This window comes from Molossus molossus, unplaced genomic scaffold, assembly GCF_014108415.1.
Source record: "Molossus molossus isolate mMolMol1 unplaced genomic scaffold, mMolMol1.p scaffold_m16_p_4, whole genome shotgun sequence".
In the NCBI taxonomy this organism is placed as follows: Eukaryota; Metazoa; Chordata; class Mammalia; order Chiroptera; family Molossidae; genus Molossus; species Molossus molossus.
In genome coordinates this window covers 14,961,113-14,978,385 of record NW_023425377.1, presented here as the reverse complement: position 1 = coordinate 14,978,385, position 17,273 = coordinate 14,961,113, and the positions used below count along the sequence as shown (strand labels likewise).

The 17,273-nt window shown below is 47.9% G+C and overlaps 1 protein-coding gene and 1 pseudogene across 1 annotated transcript; one reads left to right on the top strand and one right to left on the bottom strand.

The window, feature by feature from the left end:
• Positions 1–8,777: 8,777 nt before the first annotated feature.
• LOC118643497 lies at positions 8,778–9,039 on the bottom strand (annotated as a pseudogene).
• Positions 9,040–9,877: 838 nt separating this feature from the next.
• On the top strand, positions 9,878–15,449 carry FABP6 (fatty acid binding protein 6). Its single transcript, XM_036241334.1, has 4 exons — positions 9,878–9,962; positions 11,539–11,714; positions 13,997–14,086; positions 15,333–15,449. The coding sequence occupies exons 1-4, from the start codon at positions 9,896–9,898 to the stop codon at positions 15,384–15,386; spliced, it is 387 nt and encodes a 128-aa protein (XP_036097227.1). The 5' UTR covers positions 9,878–9,895; the 3' UTR covers positions 15,387–15,449.
• Positions 15,450–17,273: the final 1,824 nt, after the last annotated feature.

Sequence of the window (17,273 nt, the reverse complement as noted above, 5' to 3'; positions counted from 1 at the left end):
CCTCCAACCTGGGCATGTGCCCTGACCAAGAACAGAACTGGCAACATGTTGGTGTGAGGGTTGATGCCCAACCAACTGAGCCATAGCAGCCAGGGTTCTTTTCCCTCTCTCTTTTTTAATAAATTTTTGTTTATTATCTTTTTTTTAGTGAGAGAGAGGAAGGGGGGAGAGAGAGAAACATTAATTTGTTGTTCCACTTATTTATGCATTCATTGGTTGCTTCTTGTGTGTGCCCTGACCAGAGACTGAACCTGCAACCTTGGCGTATCAGGATGACATGAGCTACCTGGACAGGGCTTAAATTTGTTCAGTTACATTCAATAATATTTTGTAGTAGTTTCAGGTGTATAACATAGTGGTTAGACAATCACATACTTTACAAATTGTTCCCCTACCAAACTGGCACCATGCATAGTTATTACAATAGTATTGACTATATTTCCTATTCTACACTTTTTTTTTTAAATTAATTAATTAATTAATTTTTTTAATCCTCACCCGAGGACATTTTTCCATTTTTTGTTCAGGTAGAGTGGGAGGGAGAGAGAGGAACAGAGAGAGAGAGAGAAACATTGATGTGAAAGGGACACATCGAGTGGCTGCCACCCGCACGACTGACCAGAGCCGGGGACAAACTGCAACCGAGGTACGCGCCCTTAGCGGGAACCGAACCAGGGTCTCTCAGGACCGCAGGCCGACGCTCTAACCACTGAGCCAAACCGGCCAGGGCCTATTCTATACTTTATATCTAAGTACCTTCTTGTAGGAGTTATCCAATCCTCCTATGTCCCTAGGAGGTGAGTTTAATTGTTAGCCCCATTCTGCCAACAGGGGACCCCAAGCACAGAGGTTAAGTTACCTTTCCAGTAAATGGTCAGCCTGGGGATTTGAGTCTTGAGTGGAGGGCTATGAGGATGGAGGAGTATTGAAGGTCACTGTCTGCCACTAGTTTATGACCCATGAACATCCACAAGAACTTCAGCCCCACACTACTTGCCTCAAATAATACTATTCGTGTTAATAATGGTATTGAATAATACTTTTGTTTGTTTTGTTCCCATTGTGGTGTTTCCCATTCATGTGTGCAATTTTTCCTATCTAAACCAACTGTCCATCAATGGGGAAATGGTTAAATAGTTGCAATATATGTATACAGTGGATTACTCTGTGGACATTACAGGGATGGTTGAGGCGGGGTGGGCACTCGGGTTGCGGGAGTGATGTAGGAGACCTGAAGGCTAGTTGCTATGGGGAATGGGGCTGGGAACCACTGTGATGAGGGGAAGGACTACAGAGCTGTTTAAAATCTGGCTAAGTCATCTATGCCCTCATTGTGCCTTTTCTTGTGGTTACAGTCAGCAGACCTGAAGACAGGATATGAAAAGATAAAAATTAACTCTTTGTCCAAAGATGGAACCTGGGAAGCTAAGGCAGCCAAAGAACGTTGAGGACCCTGGAAGAGGAAGTCACACGTCCATGGGCTGGATAGGGAAGGAAGTGAGGCTGAGAGTGGGGGCGAACTGAGGGAAGGGGGATGTGAGGCTGGGGGCTTCATCCAGTGAGGTGGAGACTGTCTTCTACTGTGTATCTCCATCCCCTAACACGTAGCCTGGCGCCCAGTAAATATACAGTGAATGAATTATTAATGAACCCATGGGTTATAATTCTGGCATTGTTTTTCATTATAGTGGTAGCAAGCACCGCTTCAGGTCAGGGAGAACGGAATTCAAATCTGAGCTTCGTCAATGACAAGTTTGTGACCTGGACACGTAACACACTCTTTTTTTTTTTATTTTTTTATTTTTTATGGTAAGTGTCCCTAGCGGGAACTGAACCCGGGACTCTCTGGTCCACAAGCCAATGCTCCAACCTATTAGCCAAACCGGCCAGGGCCGTAACACATTCTTGCATCCTCTCTGCCAGGCTCTGAAAAAAGTGCTTTTCAAAAATTAACTCATTTAATACTCACAACAACCCTTTAAGGTAGGCACAATTAATATCCCCATTTTGCAGAGGAGAAAACTGAGACCCAGGAAGATAAATAACTTGCCCAAGGCCACACATCCAGCCAGTGGCAGAGCTGGGATTCAAATCCAGGCAGCCTGGCCTCAGAGTCCCTGTGTCTTCTAATTTCTAATTATTTCTGATTGTGGATAAACCAAGTGCCGACTGGACTTTCCAAAAGAATACTGAACTTAGCCTCTGACAGAGTGAGGGGAATCACCGTGGAATAAATTGCCCTCAGAGGTTCCACTTAGCCTTGACATTCTAGGATCGACCCTAATTAGTATTTCAGATTCTTGGCTGAGAAAAAGGGAGGAAGGGGATTGATCGAAGAATCGATACCGCTGATCGATCGTGTACTGCACACAAGGCCCTGGAAGCTGCCCAGGTTAGGAGGTTGGGAGGGGGCCCAGGGCTTCCCCTCTCTTCACAAGACTCACACCTGCATTTCCCGCCCCTTTACTAGTTACTCTCAGAACAATGGTGGCCGATTTGAGGCAGGAGCTGGGGGGAAGTGGGTGGCCTGTGGGACTAGCCTTGGGGCCCTTCTTTATCTCCGTGGCGGTATAGTTGCTCTATTGGTTCAATTGCCCCATAAAACCTCACTGTGAGTTCACTTACCCTTCTCAAGAGGCCCTCAGTGAGTGCCTGAATTAATAGGTGAACCCCAGTTAAAGAGGGAGAGACTGGGTGTGGGTAGGAGGAGGGCCGTGGGTCAGATATACACAGACTCCAGTGAAGGGGAGAGGAGCTGACTCAGGTGCTCTGGTGCCAACGTTGTCCTTTCCACACCCACCACTCCCATCTGCCGTTGACACTGACCTTGGATGAGTAGCTACTGAAGAGAAACAGTTCTGGCCATGCAAAAGGAAGTCAAGGAAAAGGGTATTAAAAGGGGGCCTGGAGCGGCCGTCTGGTCCATCTGACCAGCTCTTGCTAACATCTCTTGGCCTGGAGCTTCTCAAGGTAACTGTGTCACAGCCACTGGGGAACGTGGCAAATGCAGCTTCCAGGGCCCCACCCAGACCTACCAAATCAGAGTTTCTGGGTCAGGACCCAGGGATTTCCATGTTTCACAAACCCTCCCCTCCTGCACCTCAGCGGTGCACTATGAAGACCACACTTTGAGGAGCTCAGCCTCACAGTCTATTCCAGATTGATCGGAACGAACAAAACAAAATCAACAATATCCCAGTGCCTGCCAGGTACACATCCAAAACGAACTGTGAAATGCAGCCTCTCTCCTTGAGGGGATCACAATCTAATTGGGAGATAAAAAACACACTTGGTGAAGAATTAAACTAATGATGCAATAAATATGAATTCAAAACAATAGTTCGACAGGCTGGACGAAGTGCCAGTGTGTGAGAATAACAGTATCATTCCCTGGGTGTCTATGAAATACTAGATCCGGTACTAAGCCCCTTATTTATATACTCCTGTTTAATCCTCATTTAATCTTATTAAAACTCTGGATGACAGGTATTTCTTATCCCCACTTAATAATGAGTAAATTAAGGCTCTGGCTTATTTGTCAGGTCCTTTCAGATCAGCCTTCCCTGACCCTTCAGAGGTGGTCGAGGTGGTGTCTCCTTTTTCACATCACTGTGGCCTTTATCTCACTTATTACACCATATTGTCTTTGCCTCTTTGCTGGGCTGGATCTCCCACAAGCCTTGAGGACAGACACTTGGTATCCGTCTAGTGCAGAGTAGGTGCTCAGGTAACATTTGTTGAATAAAGGAAGGCTGTGTGTCTGAAGTCTCAGAGCTAATACGCACACGAGACCCTAAGGCCCAGGTTTCCCTTGAGCCATTACAAGCAGAATGTATAAACTCGGGGGATTCCTATAAGGGCCAATCTATAGGTTGGAGTGATCAGGGAAGGCTCCCTGGAGGAGGTACATTTGTAAGAACAGTTTGAGTTTGGAAAGATAGATGAAAGGTGCGCAGTCATTCCAGACAGGCCAAAGCACAAAGGTAGGACTCCACCAAGTGCACACTTCCTTTGAGACTGGAAACCCCTGGGATTTCAGGAGACTGCACCCCACCCCCTAAACCTCTGTAGCTTCCTCGTCAATTATCACCTTATACCTAACTTACATTCCGATGACCTCTGTTAAATTATTTTCCTCCAAGGTTTACAGGAAAGTGGCAAATGCTCTACTGCTTTCCCATGCCCAGACCAGGGTGACGTAATGCATTCAGTTATTGAATTTCTCCACTGGAAAGTTCCTTTTAATAATGAATAGGATAGTTTTCCGTTTCCATGAAGAAATAAGATCCATAATGTCCATAATATACTGCTAACTGTGGGGAGAGGAAGGAGCAAGGCAAAATAGTATCTTTGAGTTTCAATTTTGTTAAAAAGAACAGAAAAAAAAAGGATAAGCCCAAACACGTTTGTGTGCACTTGGAAAATGTGTAAAAGGCTGTGCACTGAATTTAACAGCAGCTGGTTCTGGAAAATGAGATGCAGTGGGATGTAGGGCTTTTACCTCTACGTCACCTTCTTTTGAGCTTTTGTCTTTTATTAAAAACATTTCTTTTTCTTTATTGGTTTTAGAGAGAGAGAGAGAAACATCGATGAGAGACAACATCGACTGGCTGCCTCCTGCACGCCCCCCCTCTGGGGATTTGGCCCACAACCTGGGAACGTGCCCTGACTGGGAATCGAACTGGCGACCTCTTGGTACATGGGTTGACCCTCAACCACTGAGCCACACCATTGGGGCGAGCTTTTGTCTTTTTTTTTAATCCTCACCCTAGGACATTTTTCCATTTTTTGTTCAGATAGAGTGGGAGGGAGAGAGAGAGAGAGAGACAGAGAGAGAAACATCGACATGAAAGGGACACATAGAGTGGCTGCCACCCGCATGACCAACCAGGGCCGGGGACAAACTACAACCGAGGTACATGCCCTTAGTGGGAACTGAACCCGGGTCTCTCTGGACCGCAGGCCGACGCTCTAACCGCTGAGCCAAACTGGCCAGGGCGAGCTTTTGTCTTTTAAAACATTAAGTATGTATTAATTTTACAATTGAAAAACAAGACCCTATAGTGGGATTACAGGTAGACTTTAGTTTGTTTGTGTTTTGCTTCTCCCAAATTGTCTATGGGCATCTATTACTTTTTTTTTTTAATCCTCACCCGAGGACATTTTTCCATTTTTTGTTCAGATAGAGCGGGAGGGAGAGAGAGAGAAACATCGATGTGAAAGGGACATATCAAGTGGCTGCCTCCCACATGACCCAACCAGGGCCGGGGACAAACTGCAACTGAGGTACATGCCCTTAGTGGGAACTGAACCCGGGTCTCTCTGGACCGTAGGCCGATGCTCTAACCGCTGAGCCAAACTGGCCAGGGCAGCATCTATTACTTTTATAATAAGAAAATGTGAAACCCTTTCCTCTATAAAGGTTATAAAGAAAATAAATAAATTCTCAAGATGGTACAATTTGTGACATAGCTGGGCTGAATGTTTGGGGAAAGTACTAAAAATGTTTTAAACTCTGTGTCCTGAGAAATTTAGCACCTAGGCAAGCCCAGTATAAACCAATTTAGTCCCAACTTGGCTAAACATGTTAAGAGCTCTATAAATGTTCCAGATCCCATAACGCTGTAATCCCAGCCTGGGGCTTTAGCTCAAGGAAATGCTTTAAAAAAAATCCTCCGCATAAAAAGAAGCTCACTGTGGCCTGGCATTTAATGGGGTAAGCTGGGATCCCCTTAAAAGTCTAACAACAAATGTTACGTAGCCATTTCTAACAATCAACGTGGCAGGTTTTCAGAACCATGGGACTGTGTTTGCAAACTAATGCTGAGCAAAGAAAAAGAGAATGGAATACTGCATTTGCATGGAGATTATGGCTATCTTTCATAACTAGAGTCAGTGAGAAAGCAAGCAAGGGTGAGAGAGAAGGAGAAATACGAGTGAAAGAGGGAGGAAGAGAACAGAAAAAAATGAAAAGTTACAGTGTTAGGGGAATGGGACTATGGAGCATGTTGGGAAATGTCCTTAAGTGATGTTAAAGGTTGTTTTGGTAGTAACTGAACTATACACAGGGGCTCTGTGACTTGGGGCAAGTTCTCTGAACTTCTCTGAACCTCAGTTTCTTCCTTGGCAAAATGGGGACAATAACTGTATCAACTTCACAGAGTTGTTTTGAAGATTAAGGGAGATAATCCATGTGAAACACTCAGCATCATGCCCAGTGCATGCTAAACACTCAATACATGTTAGCTATTACTGTCATTGTTATTTTTTTTAATATTTTTCATCCTCACCCGAGGACATTTTTCCATTTTTTTGTTCAGATAGAGTGGGAAGGAGAGAGAGAAACATCGATGTGAAAGGGACACATTGAGCGGCTGCCTCCCACAGGGCCCAACCAGGGCCAGGGGCAAACTGCAACCGAGGTACATGTCCCTAGCGGGAATCGAACCCGGGTCTCTCTGGACCACAGGCTGACACTCTAACCACTGAGTCAAACTGGCCAGGGCTATTATTGTCATTTTATTGCATCATTATTATCAATGAGGGGAAATCCACATATGCTCTAGGTGGGAAGGTAAACTGTTAATACCTTTCAGAAAGGCAGTAGAGTAACAGATATAAACATTTTTAGATACAAAAACTCTTTATTCCAGGAATCTCATATCTAGGAATTCATCCTTAGCAAATAATCTCAGTAAATGATCTGACGTACACCAGGAGGTGTGAACGAGAATGTTGACCTCAGAGTTATTTATAATAGAAAAAGATCCAGCTACAGCTATGTAAGTTATGAAACATTCATACAGTAAAATACTCTGGAAGTATTAAGAAGGATATACCTTTATGTAATGATATCGACAAGGGCCATATCATTACATAAAAAAGAGGTTACAGGACAACATAATCTCATTTATATAAGAAAGGATATACATTTACAAGTCTAGAAGGACAGATACCAAACTGTTATCAAGGGCTCTCTGCCAAGACTGCCAATAGCTCTAAATTATGAAAAATGTTTTTAAGTTTTATTTTTCCCTTTTTATTGAATTTATTGGGGTGATAGTGGTTAACAAAATTATACAGATCTCAGGTGCACAATTCTAGAATTATGAAATTTTAATATATATAAACTAGCATCAGAAAACCCATGATGATGATGATGATGTGTATGTTGAAGGGTGGTTTAACATGCATGCTTATGTTTTTTGTTGTTGTTATTTTTTTTTTTTTTTTTTTTTTTTTAATCCTCACCTGAGGACACTTTTCCATTTTTTGCACAGACAGAGTGGGAGGGAGAGAGAGAAAGGAAGAGAGAGAGAGAAACATCGACGTGAAGGGACACATCGAGTGGCTGCCACCCACACGACCAACCAGGGCCGGGGACAAACTGCAACCGAAGTACGTGCCCTTAGCGGGAACCGAACCCGGGTCTCTCGGGACCGCAGGCCGACGCTCTAACCGCTGAGCCAAACTGGCCAGGGCTGTTGTTGTTATTTTTAAAATATGTTTATATTGATTTTTAAATTTTTTTTTAAATTGACTTTTAGAGAGAGAGGAAGGGAGAGGGAGAGAGAGATAGAAACATCAATGAGAGAGAACATCGACTGGTCACCTCCTGCGTGCCCCCCACTGGGGATCGGGCCCACAACCTGGGCATGTGCCCTGACCTAGAATCGAACTGGCAACCTCTTGGTGCATGGGTCGACATTCAATCACTGAGCCACACTGGCTGGGCTACATTGATTTTTTTAGAGAGAGAGGAAGGCAGAGAGAGATAGAAACATCGATGTGAAAGAGAAACATCGATTGCCTACCTCCTGCATGCCCTCCCCTGGGGATTGAACCCGAAACCTGGGCATGTGCCCTGATCAGGAATCAAACCTGGACTTCGCAGTCCATGGGATGATGCTCAATCCACTGAGCCACACCGGCCGGGCATATTGTTGTTATTTTTTTAAATAAGATTCTTGGCTGGGGTAATAAATTCCAAGATTGTAGGTTGAAGACTGGCAAAATGTGGCAACGTTGGTTTCATCAGTTTAGAAACCACTGAGTCCCAGCTCTGGGGGTTAGCAACTGTGGTGAATTCTTCTTTGGACAGAAATGACGGGGATTCATGGAGAGCCGACTTGGGGAAAAGAGACAGACTTGCAAAATGCTCTTAATTTATAGTAAGAAGGATGAGAGCCTTCACAGAGTGCTTCATGCTCGGCATGGTCAATCCGCTGGGTCCAGAGCACAGTGCCATGGGACAGGCAGGGCAGGAGTCACAGCCAGGAGATGGAGTCCCCTCTTGTGAACTGGTGCTGAAAGACAACAGGAACCAGAAGTCAGGGGTCTCAACTCCTAACCCTCGCAGCTGCGAAGCTCGAACAAAGTAAAGTGCATCACACTCCCAGCCCATGCCTATCACACAGTGGGTCTTCACGCACCTGGCACCTCCTCCTCCAGGTTGGCTCCCTGGGTCCATGGGCTGCTGCTTTATGCTATTTGCATTCTCTGCACACTTCTTGTATCTATTCTTTTTTTTTTTTTTTTTTTGTCAACAAACTTTTCTAAGACACACACACACACACATGCGCGCACGCGCGAGTCACATTCCAGTGTGGCAGATACCCTGTCTTAGACCAGGAGAGAGCCCAGGCTCTAGGCTCCAGGAGACTATCCGGAGACAGCGTAGGCCTGGCAGTCTTTACAGATGACACCCAATAGGGGCACTTTAATTAGACAAGTGGGAAGGGGCAGGGTGCCCCTCGGGGTGGATTCTGTCTGGAGCCTCATGCACACCCAGAGCTCTGGTGCATCCTCTTCATCAGCTCTTCATCCTGCATAGACAACTCTGTCAACCTTTTGCCCATCCGCTCATGGATGTCCAGATGCTTGGAGACACACTGGCCAGGCACACAGACTTGCCCTTGGACAGACGTTTGCTTCCTTGTACTGGGGAGGCACGCACTCCTGGTGGCAGGCACTTGTCACTCTGTTGTACATATCAGCCATCATGTCCACCTCCAGCTGTTAGGCCCTGAGCTGATCCATCTCAGCCCTGCCCTGTGGAGATCTCCTTCCTGCCTCTTAGTCCCAGTACCAGGTAGGAAAGACAGAGGTAAAAATCTTCTTCAAGTTCTCTTTCCTGCAGCCAAACTCATTATTGCCTTTCATCCTGGCCCTTTCCACCTCATCACACAGTTTCCGTATCCTGGTGTGTTGTTTTCTGACGTTCTTAGCCTCCTCCCGTCTCACTGCTGGTCCTAACATCCAAATCTTATTGTTCCTTCAAGACCTGTATTAAATGCCTTCTACACAAAGATGCCCCAGCCACCTGGACACGGTTGCTCCTCCCCCATACCCCAGACCACACATCTGCATTTCTCCTGGGACACATCACATCATGATTGCATGAGAGTTCTTTGCAGGTGTGTGTGTTGTCTCTGGACTAGACTAGACGCTCTGTTGGAAAGGGTGTATGTCTCAGTGTTTCCTTAGCGCTGGCCCATGCAGGAGGTGCTCCACGCACTTTGGTTCAAGCGTGCGGGCATGAAAGAGTAAATGAGGGATGATGAGCATGGATGGAGGGCAGGGTGGGGGTGAATGGAGAAGGAATGGGCAGAGCGGATGACACCTCAAGCCCTGTGGCAGTGGTGGCCCTGGCCCTTCTGGGAATAGCAGGGGTTATTCCCTGGGTGAATAACCTCAAGGCTCTGCTCCTCCAGGCCTTGCCCACATCATAAAACATAAAGTACTTCCTCTTCAGGGGCAGGAAAGAGAAGTGGGGTGATTTAGGGGCTGAGCCTCAGCATCTGGGAGGGTTTATAAGCTGGGGCACCGGACCCTTCAGCACCACAAACCTTCTTCCTCACCCCCTTGCCTCCTGGCCTCCAGGTCTCCCGGCAACATGGCCTTCAACGGCAAGTACGAGATCGAGAGCGAGAAGAACTATGACGAGTTCATGAAGCGTCTCGGTGAGTGGGGTCCTAACTATACCTTTCCTGGGCTGGTCTGGAACAACCAACATTGGTCCCGGAACCCACTTTCCTAGGGTAAAGTAGGACAGGGCTTCATTTATTCATTCATTCACTCCCTCATTTGTTGAGCCTCTGTCCCAGGCTCGCGAGCTAATAAGAACCAGAAAGACTCTTTGACTTTAAAATACTTAGGAAATATTAGTATTTCTAATTTACTGATAGAAAACTTGTGGCCAGAGAAGTTGAGTCACTAGGCTAAGGTCATGCTGCTAGAAATTGTGAATTAGGGACCTGATTGGTTTATTCATTTAATTTTTTTTTTATCCTCACCTGAGGACATTTTTGCATTTATCTTCAGATAGAGAGGGAGAGAGAGAGAGAGAAAAACATCGATGTGAGAGAGACACATCGAGTGGTTGCCACCCACACGGCCCCAATTGGGGCCGGGGACAAACTGCAACTGAGGTACATGCCCTTAGTGGGAACCAAACCCGGGCCTCTCTGGTCCACAGGCCGATGCTCTAACCGCTGAGCCAAACCAACCAGGGCAGTTTATTCATTTAAACATTTATTGAACACCTACCTTATGCAAAGGCCAACTCATTGTTATTGATGGGGCACCTGAGCTCTTGCCCAAGGTCCCTATAAATCTGTCAGAGGCTATTAGAACCTAAGACCTTATGATGAGATGAGAGGTGTCTCCACACCCTGCCGTGTAAGAGGTGACACCAAGGAGTTAGCACAGAAACTAGGTTTGCCAAGCTACTTCTTCATTCCGTCATTCAACAAACAAAGGCCTCTGTGGGCAGAGATCAAAGACCCTACACCTCTCCCTGCTCAGTTTGCAACACTGGTTGGGGGAACCAATGATACAATTGGCTTGACAGTCCTGCAGAAATGCTGGTGCTCTGTCTGCGTCTGAGGCAGTGCAAGCATCAGGAGTCAGAGGACAGCCTGGTGGCAGAGAGGGCCCCAGAGCAGTGCTTGTGTGCCCTGGGGCTTGGGGAGGCAAAAGCCCTTCTGCGTCAATTATTGGGAGTGGCCCTGAAGGAACAGTGCCTTGGCCTCCCCTGCAACAGTCTAGAGTGGAATTAGAAGTGAGCCAGGCTGAGTTCTAGGCTGGAGCTGCCTGGAACCGCCACTGAGTGCCGGGAGGCCCCTTCCCTGCTGTGGGTCCTCGTTCCCTAACCTGTGAAAGAGCATAGAAGACAGTCTTGAAGATCCCCTTCATTCCAGGACTTCGTGAGCTTGGCACGTTTCTGTTATAATTGTGTTATGTTATATCAGAAGAACAGCTGTTATTTACTGAGTGTCCACTATATGGCAGGAGCTTTACAAGACACACTTTAGTCCTTACACCAGCCCTGTGAAATGGACTTTATTGTCCCCATTTTGTGGATGGAAACACTGAGGCTTGGAGAGGTACTTGCCCAAGCTGCATGGCTCGTGGTAGAAGTGAAATGTGTGCTTTTAACCGTCAGGGTACCCTGCCCCCGTGGAGGTGGGTTCTTTCCCAAAGCCACAGGTTGTAAGCAGCTCTTACATGGCCCTTCTGCTTGTCCCCCTGGGCCAGGGCTCCCCAGCGATGCAATTGAAAAGGGCCGTAACTTCAAGATCGTCACGGAGGTCCAGCAGGATGGGCAGAACTTCATCTGGTCCCAGCACTACCCCGGGGGTCACTCCATGACCAACAAGTTCACCATCGGCAAGGAGTGCGACATGGAGACCATGGGGGGCAAGAAGTTCAAGGTGAGAGGTCACTGGCCACTCTTCCCTCTTTCCCCAGGCCTCTGGCTAACTCCTGGGCCTCAAATATGTTCCCTGGGGCTGCTCCCCCCCTGAGATGTCTTTCTCTAGTCTAGCCTCCAGCAGTAAGGGCTTGAGTTACTGTCAATCTTTTTTTTTTTTTTATCCTCACCCGAGGACATTTTTTCATTTTTTGTTCAGGTAGAGTGGGAGGGAGAGAGAGGAACAGAGAGAGAGAGAGAAACATCGATGTGAAAGGAACACATTGAGTGGCTGCCACCCACCCGGGGACAAACTGCAACCGAGGCACGCGCCCCTAGCGGGAACCGAACCCGGGTCTCTCAGGACCGCAGGCCGACGCTCTAACCGCTGAGCCAAACCGGCCAGGGCCAGTTACTGTCAATCTAACCACTCCTGGGTTTTAGTGCTACCATCAATAATAAACAATATAACGGTAATAAAAATTGTTAACATTTGCGGAGCTTAATATATGCCAGACACTTGCTGAATACTTCACGTACGTCAATGCAGTTAATCCTACGAGGTCACGAGTTACTGCCCTGATTTACAGATGAGCCATGGGATTCAATAGCTTGCCCCGATCACACAGCAGGGACAGGCCTTCCCACCCAGGGGCCTGGCTCCAGAGAGCACTTTTTATGCTGCCTCCCAGGGTAGCCTAGAGATTTATAGCCCAGGCCCCAGAATCAGACTCATCGGGTTTGAAACTGCAATCTCAGGTAGCAAAGACGTGAAAGGTGGTTGTTCCATCCTACTCAGATTGATCCCTCAGGTCTCCTACCATTCTGGGTCCCCTCTGGAGCCCCCACCCCAACCTTGAGTACTTTGCTCTTCAAGTTGCCAATGTGGAGAAAAAGTAGTCATAATATTCATATTCTGCCACTTGGTTCTTTAAAAAATTTAACAATCTTGCCCTGGCTAGTTTGGCTCAGCGGTTAGAGTGTTGGCCCACAGACTAAAGAGTTGTGGGTTCGATTCTGGTCAAGGGCATGTACCTTGGTTGCAGTTCGGTCCCCAGCCCTGCTTGGGGTCCTGCAGGAGGCAAGCAATCGAAGTGGCTCTCTCACATCGATGTTTCTCTCTCTCTCTTTCTCCCCCTCCTTCCCTCCCTTCCACTCAATTAAAAATCCATGAAAAAATATCCTCGGGTGAGGATTAAAAAAAATTAACAATCTCTCCCCTGGCTGATGTTGCTCAGTGGTTAGAGCATCGCCCAGTGCACCGAAGGGTCATGGGTTCGATTCCTGGTGAAGGGTACATGCCCGGGTTGCAGGTTGGATCCCTGGCCCCAGTTGGGGCATGTGCGGGAGACAACCAATCGATGTGTCTCTCTCATATCAATTTATCTATTTCTGTCTGTCTCTCTCTCCCCTTCCCTCCCTCCCTCCCTCCCAACCTCCTTCCCACTCTCTCTAAAAATCAATGAAAAAAATATCTTCAGGTGAGAATTAACAAGACAAAACATTTTAACAATTTCTTATGATGTCTTTCTGTGTCAGCACATTGATTTCTTGTTCTTTTTTTTCAGTCCTCACCTGAGGATCTTTTCCCATTGATTTCTAGATAGAATGAAAGGGGGTGGGGGGATGAGAGAGAGAGATGTGGCAACATCGATTGGTTGCCTCCTGCATGACCCTGACCAGGGCTGGGGATCAAACCTGCAACCCAGATACATGCCCTTGACCAGGAATCAAACCCGAGACCCCTCAGTCAGCAGGCTGACGCTCTAATCGCTGAGCCAAACCAGCCAGGGCTGTCTTATTCTTTTTAATGGCTGCACGATATCCTATAGTATGGAAATGCTGTGATTTATTTAACCCTCCTCACTGATAGATATTTAGGTTACTTACCAGTGGAGAACCTAGGTTGGATATTTAGGTTGTTTACAGTAACAATCTGTGATCAACACCCTTGGACAACGTCATCATCATTCTAATGTTAATCACAACTAACCCTGCAGTTAACAAGGAGGCTCACCACATGCCTGACACTGTTCTAAGCACCTTACATGTCATATTAAATCACTCACTCCTCACAATAACTCTGGGAAGTAGGTATAGGTACTCTCCCCATTTTAGTGGCGCACAGCTGAGGCACAGCAAGGCTGAGTGAGTTGTGTAGGTGATCTGTATCTATCGTATACCTACAAAACAAATTCCTAGAGAGGGTTGCTGGGATTGCAGGCAGGCCCTTCACCCCGGAGGGGCTGGCCTGCATTTGGGGGCCTCTGCCGACTCAGACTCAGTGTTATGCTTCCTTTCCAGGCCACCGTGCAGATGGAGGGTGGGAAAGTGGTGGTGGATTTCCCCAACTATCACCAGACCTCAGAGATTGTGGGCGGCAAGCTGGTGGAGGTGAGTACCCCACGGGATCTCGGGAGGAGTGGAGTGTTTTTCTGCCCCCAGCCACGGCCCCTAAGAGGCGGGCCTCTGGGCAGCTGGCTTTATAAGAACTTCCTGTGTGCCAGGCCCTGTGCTCTCATTTGATCTTCCTAATAACCCTGGAAGATAGGGATTTTTATCTCCATTTTTCAGGAGAGGAGACTGAGGCACAGGGAGGCTAAGTGATTAGCTGGAGGGCACAAAGCTTTTATGACAGAGCTGGGATTTGTGACTCTGGTGCCCACACTCAGCGATGACCTCAGAGGCCAAGCCTGGGAGCCAATGGGACGCTTCCCAGAGTCAGCGAAGGGAAAGTCCAAGAGAACCCTGCGGACCATCACGCTGTCCACGAAGGGACTTCAGGCCCTTCTGCTAGAGCTTCTGATTTTTGGAGAGAGGCTGGAAATTTGCACTTCTTTGTGAAATCTCCAGATTATTAAATGTTGGCAATTTATTAGACTTTTTAAAAAATCCTGGCAGGACCAACACAAACACCTGTGGGCTGACTCCTCCCACACTTGATGACTTGATGCTCTGTAAACATAGCCTGGAGGTGCTGTCCTGGAATGCCCTTAATCCCACTTCCATTTCTATGCCCCCCCACCCCCAATCTTGGGCTCCAGAACTTTCCCCAGGGGAAAGAAATGGAGGTGAAGCTAAAAGGAAAAGCTTGCTGCTTTCCTTTGCTGGATATTAGGACCATCCTGTGACAGCATGTCTGAATGGCCTCGAGCCCAGGCACTGCACACAGGGGGCCTTCACTGAACAGGATCCTCTTCCATAAAAACTTATGCTTCCTGAGAGCAGGGACCATCCTGCCCATCACTGAGGACAGGGGCCCAAGTACCAAATGATGCAGAGTGTGCCCCTTGACCTTAGATGGGTTACTTGACTTCTCCAAACTTCAATTTTCTCATCTGTACAATGGGGCAACCTCATAGAGTTGTTAGAAGGATTCAGTGGGGTAAAGCAAGGGGAGTGCTTGGCCTGGTGAACCGAAATGAACAGACAGGTGGAAAGTCATCATGCCAAGACTCATCTGCTTAGCACTTTTGCTACACTGAGTCTGCACAGGGATTCGTGTAACAAGTTGGGAAACTGAGGCCCAGAGAAGTGATGCAACTGATTTCTTTATATTCAGGGATTGGATTGGAGATTGGTCTTCTGTCAGCTGTGCCCCAAGGTCCCTGCATTGACTCTGTTCTGATGCTTCTTGCAGATCTCCACCATCGGAGGCGTGACCTATGAGCGTGTGAGCAAGAGGCTGGCCTGAGCAAGCAGGCGGGGCTCCGAGGGGCTGCAGAGCCACCTTAATAAAGCTGGTCCAAGAATAGACATTCTACTCACTCTGAACCTTTTAGCCTTTGTTTTCTGGTGTCGTGGGGGCAGTTTCTGGCTGGGTGAGGGTGGGAAACCCTTGAGGATGGCTACACAGGCCAAACCTTGGTCCTGAGATCCCTGTGGGATCTGTGTCATGGCGGAGGGAGCCTTGAGTGTGGACTGAATACCCCTGAGCCCCTGCAAAAAGCCAAAGGCGGTGGGTGCTCAAGCACACTTTTGTGGATGCTACAGCCCACTCTGCCACCCCCCACTTTGTGGGTGGAGATAATCCTTTAAAGAGACACACATCCCCTGGGAGGAGTGACCCACTGACTCTGAGAAGGGCCCCAGGACAAGCATATCAGAATTGGTGTGTGGGGGGTGAGTGGGAATGGCCCCCTGCTGCTCGGCCCCAAGGCTGTACAAAGTGGATGGACACCCGGGGCTTAGCTGGGAGGGTGTTCCAGCATGTCCCTGGCTCTGCCAATAAGTTCCCGTGGAGTCGTTCCTCTGGGCCTCAGTTTACCTACAGGTACAAAGTGGGGCAGGAGAACCAATGAGGGATGGAGGAAAAATGACAGTCCATGAGGTGGCAAAGGGGCAATGAGAGTGACAGGAAGGGACTGGGGTGTCATGGTTTGGACTAGTAGCTTGGGCAGGGCGTCCTGGGAGCAACTAGGAGAGGCTGCGGTGGGCTGGGAAGGGTGGTCAGAGGTCACTCCAATCCCCTGGTGGGGGCCTGAAGCCGAGTCAGGAAGGAGTCTGAGGCAGCATCTGGATTTTGCAGACGTCCCTCCCTGGTCCGGGAGTGGGAAAGGGAGGCCTGCTGGCCCCGGGCAAGATGGTCCCTAATCCAGGGCACTGACCAGGCCTCTTTCCCTGTCCCCTCGCCTGGGAGCGTTGCCACATCTGGGAACCACCTTGATCTCTTTTTAACCCCGTATTTTTCCGTATGACAATTCACTTATTTTTACTACAATGAAAACTTTACATCACTTCTAAGCAAGAAAAGCCAACATCATGTGCCATAAAGAAAACGATTTAAAAAGTGGAAACTGAATTCCGTTAACTTCAAGGTCGATTTTCTTGCCCGCCCAGAGCCCTGAGCCCGAGACCTCCCTGTGTGAAAGGGTGAGAGATGTCGTTACAGCAGCATAAAGGGAAACTTCCTCCCTGACTAATGAAAATCACAGCAAGACTATTGAAAAGAGCCCCCCCTTATCCGCGGGGAAGACATTCCAAGACCCCCAGTGGATGCCTGAAACCTTGATATACTGTTTTTTTCCAGTACCTAAAGTTTAATTTATAAATTAGACACAGGAAGAGATTAATAATAATAAAACAGAACCATTGTAACAATATACTGGAAGACAAGTTAGGTGAATGTGGTATGTGGTCCCTTTCCCTCTCAAAACATCTGAGCGTGGACTGGACTCACCGTCCTTGTGATGGGCGTGACCACCCCAGGAGACAGGCGAGCGACCCAGGCTGGGACGCAGCGGGACGGCTGCCTGACTGCGGCATCGACTGCCAGCATCCCCGCTCTTGAGCTCTGAGGCCGTTAGGAAGTGCAGTAAAGATCACCTGAACACAAGCTCTGTGATCCGAGCCACAGTCTGATCATCGAGCCGGCTTCTGACGGCTCCGCCCGCGTCGGCGAGTCCAGACCCCGACAGATGATTCCCGTGGGGCGGGAGCCCGTGGGACTCGCGAGATCTCACCACCCCGAGCGGCCGGCGATGTAAAACATGAATTGTTTATTTCTGGACGTCTTCATTTACTATTTTCAGACCGCGGTGGACCACGGGGTAACCAAAACTGCGGAAAAGGCACCATTGTA

Coding starts and splice junctions, on each gene's coding strand:
- FABP6 (XM_036241334.1), top strand. CDS start 9,896: ATGGCCTTCAACGGCAAGTACGAGATCGAGAGCGAGAAGAACTATGAC. Junction 9,963..11,538: donor CGAGTTCATGAAGCGTCTCG/GTGAGTGGGGTC, acceptor CCCCTGGGCCAG/GGCTCCCCAGCGATGCAATT. Junction 14,087..15,332: donor TGGGCGGCAAGCTGGTGGAG/GTGAGTACCCCA, acceptor TGCTTCTTGCAG/ATCTCCACCATCGGAGGCGT.